The 18,398-nt window shown below is 36.9% G+C and overlaps 1 protein-coding gene across 1 annotated transcript in view; it reads right to left on the reverse strand.

Annotated features, from left to right (window-relative positions):
* Positions 1-9,829: 9,829 nt before the first annotated feature.
* Positions 9,830-18,398, reverse strand: part of LOC107667897 (putative cyclin-dependent serine/threonine-protein kinase DDB_G0272797/DDB_G0274007) — a 14,486-nt gene continuing 5,917 nt past the window's right edge. The window contains exons 2-7 of the mRNA XM_016459636.1: positions 17,521-17,617; positions 15,027-15,098; positions 14,259-14,452; positions 12,523-13,405; positions 12,137-12,251; positions 9,830-11,183 (exon numbers count right to left, since the gene is read on the reverse strand). Of these exons, the coding sequence (XP_016315122.1) occupies positions 11,171-11,183; positions 12,137-12,251; positions 12,523-13,405; positions 14,259-14,452; positions 15,027-15,098; positions 17,521-17,581 (1,338 nt within the window). The 5' untranslated portion in view covers positions 17,582-17,617 and the 3' untranslated portion in view covers positions 9,830-11,170. The remainder of the gene's footprint in view (positions 11,184-12,136; positions 12,252-12,522; positions 13,406-14,258; positions 14,453-15,026; positions 15,099-17,520; positions 17,618-18,398) is intronic.

Genomic DNA, 18,398 nt, shown 5'->3' on the forward strand with positions numbered 1-18,398 from the left:
GACACTATTTTCCTAATTAATGCTGTTCAGTTGCTTTGACACAATCTGTATTGTTAAAAGCGCTATATAAATAAAGGTGACTTGACTTGACTTGACTTGACATTACGGGATATAAGTGAGTATATTTTACAGGTAAGGTAAATGTGATTCGTTAGCTAATTAATTTTACTGGTATAAAAACATATCATTTTCAAAAATAAAATAAAATGTGTACAACATATACAAAATGTCACTTTAAAATTGCGTGTATTGTCAAGTCAAGTCACCTTTATTTATATAGCACTTTATACAATGCAGATTGTGTCAAAGCAGCTTTACAGTGTTAAACAGGAAAATAATGGAAGAGGACAATAGAAAACAGTAAATTTTTCAGTTAAAGTGAGTTAATCATTGATTCAGTGATGTCATCGTCTAGCTCAGTTGGTGAAGTGACGTGTGTCCAAGTATGGTGACCCATACTCAGCATTTGCTCTGCATTTAACCCATCCAAGTACATGCACACACACACACACACACACACACAGACAGAGCAGCGGCGCCCGGGGAGCAATTGGGGGTTCGGTGCCTTGCTCAAGGGTCTCACCTCAGCTGTGCAATTGAAGGTGGAAGAGAGCGCTGGATATTCACTCCCCCCACCGACAATTCCTGAGACCTGAGACTCGAACCCACAGCCTTCGGGTTACAAGTCCAACTATCTAACCATTAGGCCACAACTGCCCTCAGTTCTTTTCCAACTGAGAAGCCAGAAATTATTGTTCATGACAAGTGTTAAACATAAACATTCTTCTATATATAAGTTAAAACTTACAACTGACAAACCATCAGGGAGCTATTGTTTTTATAGTGTAGTTCTTGATAGTTTCTTCGGACACGACCTTTACTTGCCCTAACAGCAAAAATGAGCATGTGTATAAAAACACGTCCAATATTCTTTGTCTGACGTTTGCAGGTTCCCCCGTGTGGTGTGTCAGTTGTGTATATATATGGCTGTGATCGCTCAGCTGTAATAAATGTGCCGTGGAGCAGACACTTCATTAGTCAGCTGTACTGAGCTGAGTCACAGCGGCCTGATGAAGTCCTCACATAATCAGCTTCTGAGGTGGGTATGGCACAGCGCACACACACATAAACCAGAAATATCTCGACATGATCAAATGGGAACAAGGGAAATGTTGAGAAAGGGCCTAGTGACTGAAAGAGACGACATGGGGAGTGAATTAAAGCCTAATGCGGCTGCTAACAGGAAGTGGTGTTGACAGCCAGGATTAAACAGAGTTGTGCTAAGGGGTTTTGGGAGAAAAACGAAAACTGTGAGACATAGAAAGCCAGGGAGTGTGAGAGAAGGTCAGAGGTCAAGGATCCAATTATCACCAGGCACTCGGCGCTGAGACGGGTTAAAATATCTCAAACCATCAGCGCATTTTAACACCAGACACCTCTATGGCAACCGCAATCTAAATAAAACAACAGCCGAGGACTGGAGGGACAACACTGCGTTTCACAATTCACATTTCGAAAGACTTTCAGAGAGAGCCATGGCTTTTATTTGGAGACGTTCCGCTTTTTGTGCACACAGAACATTTGTTTACTGCGTGATGGGGCTATTCCTTCATTTTTAGATGAAGTTTTGATGGCAGGATGAAAGGAGGAGTGGAAGCTGCTGATGTTTTTTAACTTCTCCAAATGTTAAAATGAGAAGGAAATAGGTGGCCTTCTTACTTTCGATTAAACAAGCACATTTTATTTTATCTTGAGAACCCTACAAAGTAATTGTACATTCCAGATTGAACATTATCAGGGGGGAAAAAAGAGAAGAAACTAGATTTTTACATTTTCTGAGGAATGCTAGGATGTGGTTGTCAGGCCATTGCTATGCAGTCGTTAGGGTGTTTCTAGGTGGATGCTAGGGTGTTTTGTGTGATCACTTACTGTCTCAAGTGAAAAGAGCCCTCATTTAAGTCTCTAAGATGTTCTGCTCTCTATAGATGGCTCAAGTGTCCCCTTTTTTTTTTTAGTTTTTTTGGTGCTAAACTAATCTGTGCTTAACTAGCTTGGGGAAATCACAAATAATGTCATTCATTAGCTAATATAAACATATTGCTAAAAATTTAATAAAATGTTTAAAGAAAAAAAAAATCTAATTTACACTCATTTAAAATCGAATATGTTGTCTTTCTAAAAATAATATTTGTTTATATATATATATATATATATATATATATAGCTCAAGTCCCTCCTTCAACAGTCAACTTAATTTGTTTTTCAGTAACTTTACAAAAAATGGTACTTTATACTTCATACCCCCAAACCAGTTTGTGCTTAAGTAACTTGAGAAAAAACACAAGCAGGTTCATTCATTAGCTAATATCAACATATTACTAAAATGTAATACATTTTTGTAAGAAATAAAAAAATGCTAAAATATTAGCAAATTTACAATAGTTTATTATAAGTTTAATATATTGTCTTGCTAAAATTAATATAATTGTTCACTATATACAGCTCAAGTTCCTGCTTCGATGTAAATTTACTGAGAAATAATAGCACTAATTTTAAAAAATGTGATTTTTAAAGCTTAACTAGTTTGGGACATGCAAAAACAAAAGAGGAATGAAATAAAGGAAAACATTTCCAAATGACACATCAACAATATGAAACCAATAGCAGAATATTCCAGACAATGTTTAGGCCACTAAAACTACATTTTTAACGTTTTGTTGGCCAAATAATTCTTAACAATATACTGAAATGCATTTAATGCTTAATTGTTCACCAGAACAACAACTTGGTTCACAACAGTATGACAAAATGTACTTCAGTCCTTCACAGCCTCAAGATAACATGTCATTTAATCAATAGATACTCGACTTAGCAGTAAAGTTTTCCTACTGAAATTCAAGTATAAAGTGTTCTTGGTATTTTGTTTGCGGCTAGTAGCTTTAGCAAGCTAATGATGTAGATTTAGCAAATTGCTAAGCAGATCTAATTTAAAAAGAAAATACATATTCAGTTTTTACTAAGTTATTTTCAAGTAGAATTGCATCAGGGGTTTAAATCTTATGTTTTAAAGGGTGGACGAAAAAGGAAAATGCTGAGTGTCAAAAATTTCATTCAGAATTTTTTCTTGACGGAGGGTGTGAATGATTGTGACATCCAGTAAAAACTACATGTGTGAAAGTGGAAAATACCACCCACACCCACCCAACACGCCCCCCCCACACACACACACCCAACACCCCCCCCACCCACAGACACACACACACAGAGTGTGTGACATGCACATTGTGTGAAGAAAAGTCAGCGAGTGTTAGAGATAGAAGAGTGAGATAAGCACTTGTTAGCAGGAGCGAAGACAGCAGTGTGTGTGTGTGTGATCATATCAGTTAGCTTTAACAAATTGCTAAGCATTCAGTCTTAGCTATAGGGACAATTTTGTAAAAATCTCCTCACAAATATAGTAAAACATGTTGTAAAATGACTTGTGAGGACATGTGAAATAATTCTAACCATTTGAAAGTATCCTAAAATAGCCAAATCACATTTAGCTTTAATGTGATTTAATTTAATCAATCTTGTGTGATTTAATTTAATCACATTTAGCTTTACATCTAGTAGAGCACTGCAGTGATGACGTATTTTTGTTGTTAGCATCACCCTGGTTCCCTTGACAAAAAAAAACAACAACAACAGGATTTTTTCAAATTTTCATTGTTCTTTTGGATTATTGCAGAAAATAAGCTGCCACCAACAAAAGTTTATGTTTCTTACACATTTTGTTCATCAAGATAATCAAATGAACACAACTTTTTTGAATTTTGAGGCCTAAATACAATCGGCAGAAGTAAAAAGCTAAACATAGGCTATAAACGAACTACAACATGGTCACATGACTTAAATTCTGTGTTTAAAAAACATTTTCCCTAAAAGTTTGGCTTAGAATAGTTTGTAAGAGTGTGATTATAAACACAATGAGGCATATAGCACATGTACATCTGCAAGATGTCTGTTAAAGATCGCTTCATCTGGAAAGCATCTGCTGTGTACAAACATCTGATAGACGTCTCTAAGATGTCAGTTTTACATTCATTCTAAATCATAAACATCTTAAAGACATCTTCTATTTCAAATAGACAAACGTCTATTTGACATCTGACAGGAAACGTCCTATAGATGTATTGCAGACGAGCCTACAAAAAGCACTCTATAATATTTACATTATTAATATATATTAACGTATTTGGAGAGTTAAGATTGGGGTAAGTTATATTAAATATCATTATCTTAGTATCAAAACTAGAGAATTTGAAAATGTCTATGAGAGGTTCTCGCTAATTTAGCTTTAAACGTCTGTATGTGCGTGTATTTTCTGTGCTGTCAGTCAGTGAAACAACACCCAGCTCACAGCGGATGCTTGAGTGGGGCCGTGATCTCTCTCTCTCTCTCTCTCTCTCTTTCTCTCACACACACACACACACACACTCACTCACACACACACACACTCACTCACTCACGCACGCACGCACCCACTCACTCACTCACTCACTCACTCACTCACTCACACACGCACACACTGATAGTCATGGTGCAGTTGAGAGGTCTCTGACTCTAGCTGGGAGGGCTTCTCTCTACTGAACACATTCTGAGGGGAGGAATTCACAAAGCGGCGGAGACAGACAGACAATATTGACACAGTACTGCACAATGAGGGAGAAACCATTACAGCTGCAATACATTCCCAAGATCAGTTGAACGTCATGGATGCATAACCTAAAAATAATTGTGAAAGTAGAACATCTGAATTGTCCGTCATGCTTGTCCATGTTTGTGAAGCCTGCAGGCATTGAGTCATGCGATATGTGTCAGATATGTTGTCTGAGGGGAAGACATTAGTCACAGCGAGATTAGGTCATGACCCAAAACCAATTAAAGAGTTAAGATACTGTTCAGATTAACGGTCAGATTGAATTCTGGGATGAATGCGGTAATTACAAACTGCGATGGAAACTGTAGGATCTTAAGAGTGTTGCCAGTTTTATTGGTGAAAAAGTAGATTTTTCATCTTCTTATGTGTGTATGTGACTCATGTATTAGAACTCTTGGAAATCTAGATATTTATGAATAATAAATCTGTCACCAAGAAATTCCAAGGAATCACAAAGTTTAAATTTAGGAATCACAAAGTTTAAATTTAGGAATCACAAAGTTGACATTTTTACTAGCAACAGCTTTCCATTCAAGTTGCGAAAATAATTAATAAATTAAAAAAATCTGATTATAATATAAATATTAAATATATAGTAGCTACTTAATTTTACAATATCAATTGCTAAATTATAAATTCGCTAAGCAACAGTGAATATCAAAGGAAGAAGCCATTTTTTTATGCAAATTGCACGCAAAGTGTAACCAAATTGTAATGAAAATGGTGTGAACAGGCTTTAAAGCTGCATTTAAATCTCATGTGCTCAAGAGAACAAAATTGTCACTGTGGCTTATAGTAATATAGTAATAAATTACTCGCGGTTTAGATTGCGAATACAAACTCTGACGAATTTCAGATTGGTGACAGATATATCTGTATCAGACAGTTCTGGGAAGTGCATATATTTTATGTGTACTTTTTTTTGTTGTTGTTGCATTTTAATGTTTCCATCCAGAGGTTTTCAAATTGATCTCTCCCAACACAATCTCATGGCAATTCGTAACTATTTTAAGTTTTGGCGAATTGGTAGCTAATTCGTATGAATTCGTATCTCATTCGTACATTTTCGTACAATCTGCATATGCCCCTGTGACGTTACGTCAATTCGTACGAAATCGCCACCTCGTAAAAATTGTTACGTTTTCCCTTGAGATCGGGTTGGATATCCCAAAGTTCAAATTAAAATATGATTAGCATTATCTTTAGCAACCAGATTACCATCGTGTTTGCGAATAAAGCATTTTAATGTTAAAATTAGCCAGTAAGAAATATTTGTGGCTGTAATTTTGACACGAGTGTCACCATTTAACTAGATTTTTTACAGTATTACAGTATGGTCCAATTTGTCTGTCCCTGTTTTTCTCTCAATCTGTGTCCCATGTGTATGCTGTGGGCTGTATCTGTCCCTTTAAGAGTGTGTCCTTACACAGAGCTGCTAAATCTGGCACAGGTCCATGTGTAGCGTTACCAGCCCTGCACGATCTGATGGTGATTATGACACTCAGACTTTAGGCCTTATTCCACCCATGCATTATCAGCTCTATCTGTGCCAGCCAAAGACAAACAGAATAGAAATGTAGATTAGAACAGTACTTTAAGCATTTTATGCTGTGCACTTCATTCAACCCAGAGCGAAAAGATTCAGACCAGGGGGACGATTACATAAAGAAATATTTGAGAGTGTATGCATCTCCGCCTGTGTGTGTGTGTCTTAAGAGACATTACTAACTTTCCACACAAACTCAAGAGTAGCTTTCTTCATGAAAGATAGCAAGAGATAAAAAGTTGAAATTATGTATGAGATAGACGTAAAAACACTTTTTATGACATAATTAGAAAAAAATGTATATTCATGATGTTCTAATAAGGACTTATGTCATAATTACGAATTCTCATCTAATAATGTTGATTCTAGTATGTCATCATTTCAACATTTCACACTGTGTAATAATTATGAATTGTGTGTAATAATTATGACTTTATCTCTTACTACATTTTATCTCATTATTTTTTATTTTAGATTATTTTTGTCATAATTTCAACTTTTAATGTCACAAATATGACGTCATATTTATGACTTTATTTCAATGTTGCCTTTTTGTCTTAATTTCAACATTTTATATAATAACAATGGCTTTTTAATAATAATTATGACTTTTTTCTTAGCATTTAAACTTTTTATTTCATGATGTCATAATCAAGACTTTTTATCTCATATTTATGACTTTTTTTTTCTCATCATTTCAACTTTTTATGTCATAAATATGATCTATCAAAGCATGATTTTTTTCTTATGTGTTGGAGAGAAGCTTCCAAATGTTACTTTCTACCATAAAGGCAGGAATTATGCTGCCTTCTAATATGTCTCATTTCGGCAGAATTTTAAGGCAGAGTCACATGCATGCTTCTCATTAAGGACAGTCCCAGAATGCTTTGTGACAAACTCAGTGAGTGAATTGAATATGTCTATTTCCTTACTGTGTAGTATGACAGAAGAAGTATGTCAGAAGAGTAGTAACGGGATTTGCAGTATGAATGAAGAAAACCACGCTTATTTCTAGAAGTGTACAATGACTATTTTAATATCCCATGAGGCCATGAGAGGGGAGTTGTTATATTTGTGAATGCCAGAGAACAGCAATGTCATAGGTCACATGACAATGGCGGACGTAGTATGTTTGAATTGTTTTTATACTATAATTGCATACTTAGTGAGATATCCAATTTATTAGCCACTATAAGTAAATAATCAGAAGAATAACAAAGTGCAGTAAACGGTAAAACTATTTATATTCACAAACTAGTGTGCTTAAAATAAGGTAACACTTTATTTTCATAGTCCACCAACTACATGTCAACTAGCAGTCATTAGAGTATTAGTAGACTGACTGCTTAATATCTGCTAACACTTTATTTTGATGGTCACTCAACAGACGTTCTACTGACTATAAGTAACTTTGCAAGTATGGCAACTTATTCTACTAACCCTAACCTAACAGTCTACAAATGCTCTAATGAGAGTTAGTTGACAAGTAGTTGCAAAGTTACTTACAGTTAGTAGAATGTCTAAAGTAGACTATCGAAATAAAGTGTAACCGAAAAGAACATAAAAAACACCAGTTTGCAAAATCAAGCAACATAACGGATTGTTTGGTCCAGATAACTGGAAGCGACATTCAAGTTACTTTAATATACTGTATATTTTTATGCTAATTACATTATTGTGCCGTTAGCTCAGCAACATGCGTATGTCAAGCTCTGTTGGAATGTCAGTAGAGTTTCTCGTTTCCACAAGGAGCACTATTTGTGTGACACACGGAGTTGGCGCCCTTGTAGAGCATTTCCATTTAGTATGCAGCTGCCTAGTAGGCAGTATACAGTACTGCAACTCACTAGTTTCATGTGGAGAATATTTGACTGTTATGCAGTTTTAACGTCTCGGTCATAACTTTAGGGGTCTGGCGGTGTCTACAAATTATTGCTGTGTCTGTTTTTTTACACTTGAAACTCATTGTAGACCCTCACTTGATGAGGCAGCCCCCTATAGTATGTGGGGGCCCCCAGACACACACATACCTCCCACTTTGAGGTTACTGAGCACTTGTGAAGACTAGACGGCCTGCGTTCACAAAGATTTATCACTTACACAGCATCACTCCCTACATGTCATCCGTTCTGTCTCTCTCACACTCCCTTTTCTCCTCGTCTGCCCTCTCTCAAATTCTCCTCTCTTCCTGTACCTCTCCTCTCACTTTGCCGTTTGACCCACAGCCTGCCCACGTTCTTGTGCTGGCTTTCTGTTGCCCTCTCGTCTATTTGCTTTGTCTGTGTAACATTTATCAGTTCATCTCCTCCCGGCCAGCCCTCTCGTATCTGTTACACCACCTGATCTCCCTCTGCGTACACGTCCATCTGTGCTGCTATGACGACTGTTGGTAACCACTGCGACCTGTCATCCTCACACACACAAATCACAACTGTAATGTGACCACCACACGCTACACGCCTCGAAAGACTCATGCTGTGCAGAATCATCCATATGTACAGACACACAAACAACATTTTGAAGAGCTGCGAACTTTGATTTTTGAGGAAGCATTAGCATGTCTATTAGCAGGAACAGTCTAAAAAAGTAGTGTTTATCCTGATTTGAGATAGTAAAGTAGAATTTATGATTTTTTTCCCCTCAGGTTGTATTGCAGATTGGCAGATAAACATAATCTTGGCCTTATTTGTTTGATACTGCATTTGTATTACATGTTTTGTATGGTTCAGCTAATGCTACTTAGAAATTGTGGGGTGTTTCCAAGATGGCCGCTGAAACTGCCTTTACTTCAAGAGATTTTGATCATATCTGGATTTGGTTTATGACTTTCCTAAAAAGAATCACCCATATTTATAGACACATAAACGCAACATTTTGATATGGTCACAAAGGTTGATTTCTGAGGAAGCATTAGCATGTGTATTAGCAGTAAAAAAGTAGAATTCATGATGCCTTTTTTTTTAAAGATTGTATTGATGATTGGCAGATAAACATAATATTGGATGTATTTGTTTAAAACCGCATTTGCATGACGAGTTTTGTACGGTACAGCTAACGCTACACATGGGACGTTTCCAAGATGGCCGGCAAATTTGACTTGGCTTGTTTTTGTTTATGACTTTCCTAAAAATAATATCTGGGATATTTACAGATACACACACCACGACATTTTGAAGACGATGCAATCCTTAATTTTTGAGAAAGCATTAGCATGCGCATTCGCAGAAACAGTGTGAACAAAGTTTTTATCCTGATTTGTGCTAAAGAAGTAGAGTCTATGATACTATTTTTGTCAGATTGCATTGCAGATCGAATGGCAGATAAACAAAGATAAATCTTGGATGTATTTGTTTGATACTGTGTTTGTTTGACATTATTTGTCAAATTTAGCTAGTGCTACATAGAAAATGTTGTTTCCAAGATGGCAACCAGAAGTGGCTTGGTTTCAAGGGATTTTGATTATATCTTGTTTTGTTTTATTTTCCTTCCAGCTGGGAGGGTGAGTAAAATCATATTAGTAAAATCAAAAACAACAAACCAATGATAAATTTAACATTTTTTATATTTATATTAAAATAGCATTATTACATTAACAATAATTTCCATCAAAACAAATAACAATTAATTACTCTTGGAAGAAGATGGATAGTGCATCTACCTTTTATAAATAAGTTACGTAAAAAGCCAGAAAATGCATCATTTACAAACAGTTATTTTATAGCTTTACAAGATTCCAGAAGCAGCTGAATGCACAGACGGACATTTGGGAACAGCAGGCATAAAATGACAGAGCACTCCATACCGCCCCCTACAGGATGGGAGTATTTCACTGTAACCTCATTACAGCTAAACACAATCTTCTTATTTTAATTTAAATATTGAATTAGATACTATTTGACTGTGCATCTACCAACATGCGAACATTAAGTGCTTTCAGCACTGTATAGTTGATCATGTCCAGTGTACGTCATTCCAGTGTTTTCGCACCAATTAAATAATGTGCATGATACTGAGAGATCCTTACAAAAAAGTACTGAGGCGGTACCATGGTATCACATGGATTACCATATTCATATACCATGGTATATACACGGTACTCCAAAGTACTTCAACGAATACCATCATATTACCATGGTAAATGTCCAAAAGACTGTTTCGTAAGTGCTTTTATTCCTCGATTTCATATCTAGCCAGCTGATATTTTGCTATTTAATAAACTTGGAGTGTTTAAATAGCTTGGAAAATGTACAGAGTATACCTTTTGAGATGAATTTGTAATATTTATTTGTATTTTATACTTTTCTGGAAGTCCTGAGCTTCATATCTCCAGTTGTTTTGCTCTTTGAGAGTCCCAATTCAAAGTCCTCACAACTGTCCAGTTACATATTCCAGTTTTAACTTCTTCCAGTTAAATAGTCCACAGTTGTTTTCCAACACGACCCACAGTAGGCCTACATCATTCATTGGCATTTGAAGGCTACTTTGACTTTCCCCAAGTAGCTAATCACTGATTTGAGCCAGATTCTTGGCCAACCAGTAGTTCAAGTCAATATTGCACCGCATTTGGCAGTTGTTGTGCTGACCGAAGTGTGAAGTGTATTTGGCAGACCGCAACTGTGTTGTTTTAAATAAAGTCTCACTATTTGTATGGAATCTCTTTTAAGTCCTTTCTCACAGGATATCCTGAGTGCGACCAGCTCCCGTAGGACAGAGGCCGCAGAACTTGTGGCCTCCGACGACTGCAGTGGCTGATGGGAAATGTAGTTCCTGGGAGCTTATTTGGCAAAGATCAAAGACATTTCCAGTTATTATAAAGAGATTTCCAGTGTGTCTCTGCTATATCCTGTGTGTGTCTCCACCCTGACTCCCAGCTTTGTGGTTGCTCCTGGGACTTTGGCAGCAGTTCAGAGTCTTGGTCTTCTTCAGGACATTACCCTGTTAGAGGATGGAGGTTCAAATCTGGTTAGATCTTTGATTAGATTCCACTTGAAAATTGAATTGCTTTGTTAAAGCCGCAGTGTGTCATTTCCGTGCCACTAATGGTATCGAACTAAACTGCAGTCTGTTTAAATGGGCTTAACCAATGGTATCTATATATGGAGGAAGCTATTAACCTTAGCATTGTTAACCCAACAATGGTAGACGGGGTGTTGGAAAACATTTCTGCAGTTCTATTTGATGCCACTAGTTACACAGAAATGGCTCAGTTTTGGTGTATTCTATGTTTAGTAGTACGGGTCAATGACATGTAAGAGTGTTCACAAGGGAAAATCTTTTAAAGCACATGTGCCAATGTACTATTTGTATTCTTGTTGGTTTCATATCATTTTGAAAAACTTTTATATCATTTTCAAGACAAGTTTAAATTGAATGACTTACAAGTGTCATGTGGTGTAAAGTAAAAAAGTATATTTTTTTCCCTAAAACTTCATATATACATCTTACCTTATTATTATTTTCAAAAACGTTTTAAATACATTTTTAAGGTAACAAGGTTTCAATGATTCAAGGTAAATATCATTACGTTTTTGGGGAGTCATACCACAGGACTATTTACAATCTGATGTAATTTCCTGTTTTGGTGCTGGTAACCAAACAGTTGCTGGTAGCCATTGACATCCATAGTATTTTTTTTCCATACTATGGAAGTCAATGGCTACCATCAAGTATCTGGTTAACAACATTCTTCAAAATAACTTCTTTTGTCTTCAACAGCTAAAAGAAATTCATACAGGTTTGGAACAGCTTGAGTTTGAGTAAATTATGACAGAAATTTCATTTTTGGGTGAAGAATCGAGAATTTGATTCTTTTATTGAGGCTTTTGTGTCTTTTTGCCATGTCATTGAGCCATGCACTTTCGATTATCATACTACAATAATAAAATTACATTATCATCGCTCTCATGGAGGCCTTGCTCATCCTCCTCCGGTGTTTCCGTCGGCGCTTCCGTGGGGGCTGGAGAGGGGGTGGAGTCTGTGGGGCCGAGGGCGTGGTGGGAGGGGCTTTTGTCATTATGAAATAATGAAGAAAACAGAAGACATAAAGAATGCGGTTAGAAGGACGGTTGGATGAACGCTGAAATAATTAATCTCAAGGCAGCCATCACAATATTAGCACTACATGGTTTGTTGACCCTTGACTTTATAAGCTAACTCTGACGTTAAAGAAATGGAAAGAATAACAGGAAGCATAAGCTGCTAATTACAATACAATGTGTATACACACACACACACACACACACACAATGACTCAATAGACAATCTAGACACTGACCTGTTCTTTGTGTGCTAGTCTGTTGTTGGCTAACTGCTTGTGTTGTATGTTGGTGAAGCTGATGGTGTCGGTGGTGTTGGTGGCGAAGATGATGTTGTGTTTCCTCTTGCTGCTGTTCCCTTTCCTGCTTATTTAGATTTCTCGCTTCTGATTGGTGGTGGTGGTGATGTTTTCTAACTTCTGATTGGTCAGAGCGATGATTTAGTACTTCTGATAAGCCACTGGATTGGCCGATGACCTCAACGTGGCTGTAAGTGTGACTAAGACCATCTAATTTGCTGCTGTGCGGCATGCTGGTCTCTGATTGGACGGAATTGTGGGAAGGATTGTTTTTTGGTTGCTGTGGCGTCGTTTGATATGGTTTCGTCTGTTGACCCTCTTGTGGATGTTTGTCGTAATGCTGTTGCGTCTTTTTCGCCATGCCGTCGCCACTGTGTTCGAATTTCATGTGATTGACCTCCTCTGATTGTGTTGTGTCACTCATCATGTGTGGATCTCCTAATGTGGTTGGTCTGGTGGGAACATCTCCTCTGCTTATATAAGCTGGCGTGTGTGTAAGTGTATGTTGGTACGGGCTTTGTCGGTAGCCCTGTGTGTGTGTGACTGTGTATTTGGACTGCGAATGTAGTTCTTGACTCTCTCTATCCTCCAAATGGAGCCTTTGATTATGTTTAAGTTCATCATTGCGGTGTAGCTCCTCTTTCGATTGCGTCTTTGGTAATGTTACTTTAGGGTGGAGTCTGGGCGGAGGAAGGGGTGTGGTCTGGAGCCGTGGGGGATGTGCAGAACCACGTGATTGACAGCTACAAGTCACATGGTCCTCCACAGGTATGACAACCTTCTCGTAGACCGGCTGTCGGTTGATATACTGGATTTTTGTCATCTAGACAAAAAAAAAAAAACGAGATATCAACATGATATTTACAATGACAAAAAATAAACTACAGAAAAAAAACTAATATTGGGTAAAATAAACAATTTGTAATTAGATTTAACTATATTTATTTTATCATGTTGCTATGCTAACAATGTGATATGCTAATTCACATAAAATATACACTATATGTAAATATTGGGTTAAATAGCCCATTTGTAATTAGATTTAACTATGTTGTTTTGTTAACAATGTGATATGCTAATTTGCATAAAATTGCACAGCACAATTGGGTAAAACAGGCTATTTGTAATTAGGTTTAAATATTTTTATGCTAGCGTATGTTGCTAAGCTAACAATGTTATACACAAATTAACAATTAAAATGTACAGTACATAAAAATATTAGGTAAATTAATGTATTTATAATTATATTTAAGTATTTAAATGTTAACATAACATACACTACATAAATATTTTGTAAAATAGATGAAGATGAATGTTCCTGTGGTTCAGTGGTAGCGCATTGTGTTAGCAGCGCAAAGGTTGTGGGTTCAATTCCCAGGAAACACACATACTGATAAAAAGTGTATAGCCTGAATGCACTGTAAGTCGCTTTGGATAAAAGTGTCTGCTAAATGCATAAATGTAATGAAGATGAAGATATCTTAGATGAAGATTTTTTTTTTTTATCACAGCGCGCAATGCATTCTGGGATGACCTTCTCAGTAAATCATTCATGTAATTTTTCTTGACAATTTGGCCAAAATAAATATTTTAAGGCATTTTTATATTGCCTATCTTTTAGAAAACTTGTTGTTTAAAAACAGCTACAAAGTCATTACAATTTTGCGCATAAATACCTGTAAATGTCGCGTTTCTGTGGTGACTGGCGTGCATTGTAGAATGCGTGTGTTGCAGCAGCCCGAACAGCGCTGCACTTCCACACACGGAGGCCATAACAAGAAGTTGGCATTCCGTCTGTCCAACATTGAACGGGTCACTTCCATAACTTCTGTTCTCACCTTACACATTGCCTGCTGGGCCACCTGAACGTCTGTGAGAGAGACAGAAATAACAGTGGTTGATTTCATGTTTATTTAACATTTATTTATCAAACTCCCACATAGCAGCAGCCAAACTGGATGGAAGTTAGACAAACCAGAGTAACAAGACTACACACACTATAATTCACCCTCTCAGCGCTGTCAGAGTGTGTTTGTTGTAAAATTCCCAGATCTGAGGCGCACTTGACTGAAAGTGAGCACTCAGAAAGAGAGAAAAAAACATAAGGGTTCGAGTGCATGTGCGAAAGAAGCGTGGGTGGTAAAATTGAGCTTTGAAACTTGTGTGTGTGTGTTTGAGGGTGACCTAAGGACATGTGGCGAGACAGGACGAGACAGAATCAATCACAGAGACGCAACAGCAGACTCCAGGCCCATATACGCACATCTCACACACTCGCACAAACACACAACAAAGCCACAACACCATTGTGGAATGTCTCAAAATAATCGCCACAGGTTGGAAATACATAGAAATTCGGCAAGAGGACAAAGATGAAGAGACGGGAGTGTGGAAAAGAGACAGCGAGACAAAGAGAGGAAGGGAGGGAATGCTAGCAGACTTACTAAGGCTTCTGGGAAGACGTCTGTGTGTTCCGTTAGAGTGCATCTCATTCTCGGGCTTCTCATCATCTTCCTCTGAAAATGAAAGACAAAACGAAGGAGGGATTAAAAATTTGGAACATCGTCCACCAATTTGGGTAGTTAGTGATCTCGAAAGCTGACTTCAGATCTTGTAACCTCCTGAAATTCACCAGTTAATATAATTATAACGCTAACTATAAAGTTTTGATAATCAATCTTGGGGGACGTTTACACGACGGCATTTCAACAAAAAACTTTTGACATGTTTGGGTCGTTCATTTACACGACAACGGCGTTTTGGGGGCCTGAAAATGCAAACAAAGTGCAAGTTTTGAAAAGTTATCATCTCTGTGTAAAATACAAAAATGTGAATTTGTGATGCAAGCGCATTACGTGTTTCCGTAGTGTTTCTTTACAAAGTGACATCGCCAACTACTGGCCCGGCATGCACAATACAGCATTTTACGTTATTTTTAACGGATCCTTGAACCTTAATTCTAAGAGAATAGAGAAGTCCACAGCACAGCTTGTAGCTAATGAATGATAAAGATAGCCAATCAGAATCCATCTGACATTAAAGTGCTTGAAAATTTAAAGTGGCAGATGACAAAATGGCAATGCACACCTCTAATAAACAGAAGGTTAGCATCCGTTAATGCAGATGCTAAAATAGTTATCGTTATATTTACTATTCCATGTGTGAACGGGCCTTAAAGGGAAAACTAACCACCGCTATAATAATAGTGACACAGAGGAACAATTTTGTTCAAATCTCATTCAGAAAGTTGTTTTCCAGCTGATGAACGATAAAAACATTGACAATCAGAATTGCAATAATAATGAACAGAAAGTTATCATTCGTTGGTGTGGATGCTAATATATATGTCATGGTGTGAATGGGCCTTTTATGTCTGATCTAGGAATGTACAGAAATACATAATCAAATCAAAATATTACTTTATTTATTTCCTAATTTTTGCTTGTTTTATAATTTCTTTCATTTTTTTAGGGGACTTCAGGACCTATATGTTCACCTGTTGGGGAGACACTCCAGTAAAATAGTGTAAGAAATAGAACCTCCCACTCAGACAGTTAAGAATTGTATGATTCTATGATGTTGTATGATGAGTCTGCTTTTTTGTTTATCAGACATACGTCCAAGAACAAAGTGGAATGTATAGTTAAAGCATTTCTACTTAAATTGACTAGTAAGTGTTAATAAGTATCTTCTTTAAAGAAAATCTTGAAAATCCTTCAAGGCCACAAACTTTGTGAACTTACAACTATTCCATCAACTAGTTCTCTATTGAAATGCACATTTTCTCAATTTGAACCTGTACATACGACTGGAACTCGTAATTGTAATGTAATGTGCATTTAAGTTGCGCAACTTTGCTTTGTATGTGTCTCTGTATGCCTCATCCTAAAGACCTGCTGCGTCTGGGATTGCCATTTGAATCCTCTTGAGTCCACTGTCCCGGCATCTTGCCGTAAATCTGATCAAGACCTGTCAATCTACTGTGTATCCATAAGTGCCGTTCATCTGGTATAATAGCTCTTGTAGTAAGGGTCCTAACATTGTTAAATCTGGCTAAAATGCACACACATACACAAACGGGTATAGGGAACAATAGCGTAGCCTTATGTTTGTGTCCCTTCTGTAAACTTAGAGCTGGACTGGGCTCAAGGTCACTGCTATTGTGCCTGTGAAGAGCTATGCACGGCCCATTCATGTAAATATTACCATTATCCACATGCATGCACACACATGTGTACACACACACACACACTGCATTCCAGACCCCTCACTCTTGCCAGCTAAAACATGATATTTAATAATAATATTAATAATAATAATAATCATTATAATAAAACTTAAAGTAAATTCCACTTAGTTTTTAAGTATTTTTTATATATATTTTTTTATTATACACACACACACACACACACACACACATATATGTATATATATATATATATATATTGTCATGTTTTGTATGCTCTATTTTGTATACAGTGTATTTGGGATCAGCTTTACCTATGGATTCTACGTCCAGAAGTCTCTTCAGATCATCTCCAGATGAGATTGGACTGTTCATCACTAAATCCACTAGAGATGGAGGGAGAGGGTTCTCCTGATGAAAAAAAAGAGAAAAAAGAGATGGTCAAACATGACCAGAACAGACGCCTGTCTGGGTGAAAACCCAGTTCCTGTAATTTCAATAGCATTCACGTATCCATGTCTAGTCAGTGTATTGAGTACATATGGCACGTGTTGCAGAATTACAGAGAGCATGTGTGGAGAGCTCCATTTGTACTTTGTTTCTTTTTTATCTCTGTCCTTTATTAAGCTGCATTACTCATAATAAGGTCACTCTGTGTGGGTGTGATTATATATATATATATATATATATATATATATTGTCATGTTTTGTATGCTCTATTTTGTATACAGTGTATTTGGGATCAGCTTTACCTATGGATTCTACGTCCAGAAGTCTCTTCAGATCATCTCCAGATGAGATTGGACTGTTCATCACTAAATCCACTAGAGATGGAGGGAGAGGGTTCTCCTGATGAAAAAAAAGAGAAAAAAGAGATGGTCAAACATGACCAGAACAGACGCCTGTCTGGGTGAAAACCCAGTTCCTGTAATTTCAATAGCATTCACGTATCCATGTCTAGTCAGTGTATTGAGTACATATGGCACGTGTTGCAGAATTACAGAGAGCATGTGTGGAGAGCTCCATTTGTACTTTGTTTCTTTTTTATCTCTGTCCTTTATTAAGCTGCATTACTCATAATAAGGTCACTCTGTGTGGGTGTGATGTGGTCAGTGTCATGTGGCAGGCACACAGTGGGAAAATAAATATATAAATAAAACATATTGCCGTAAGGAACAAACCAATCAAAAATCACACCACCACACAGTGCTCCTCATAAATGTGTTATAATTCATAATTTCATACAGTGTATTGCAGTCAGGAGACTATTTCAGCTTTATAATGTTATTTTCTAGACATGCATGCAACTAATTATTAATAACATCATTAAAAGTTCATTTTAAATGAGCTTGATATAATTTATATACAGGCAAGTGATAGATATGTTGGTCAGGCTGATTAATTGGCCAATATAGACCATGTTATAGACCAGTGTTTCCCAACCTTTTTTTAGTCGCGGCACCCTTTGGAAATTTTAACAAACTTGTGGCACCCTACAAAATTAATTTTGTCACAATATTTGAATTTCTAACTTCGATATGATAATTTGAAAAGTGTAGATATTCGGTACAACAGGGAAGAACTGCAGAATATAATGTCATACAGATATTTTTTATATTATTAAAAAAAT

This window comes from Sinocyclocheilus anshuiensis, unplaced genomic scaffold (genome assembly GCF_001515605.1).
Source record: "Sinocyclocheilus anshuiensis isolate Anshui unplaced genomic scaffold, SAMN03320099.WGS_v1.1 scaffold2293, whole genome shotgun sequence".
NCBI lineage: Eukaryota > Metazoa > Chordata > Actinopteri > Cypriniformes > Cyprinidae > Sinocyclocheilus > Sinocyclocheilus anshuiensis.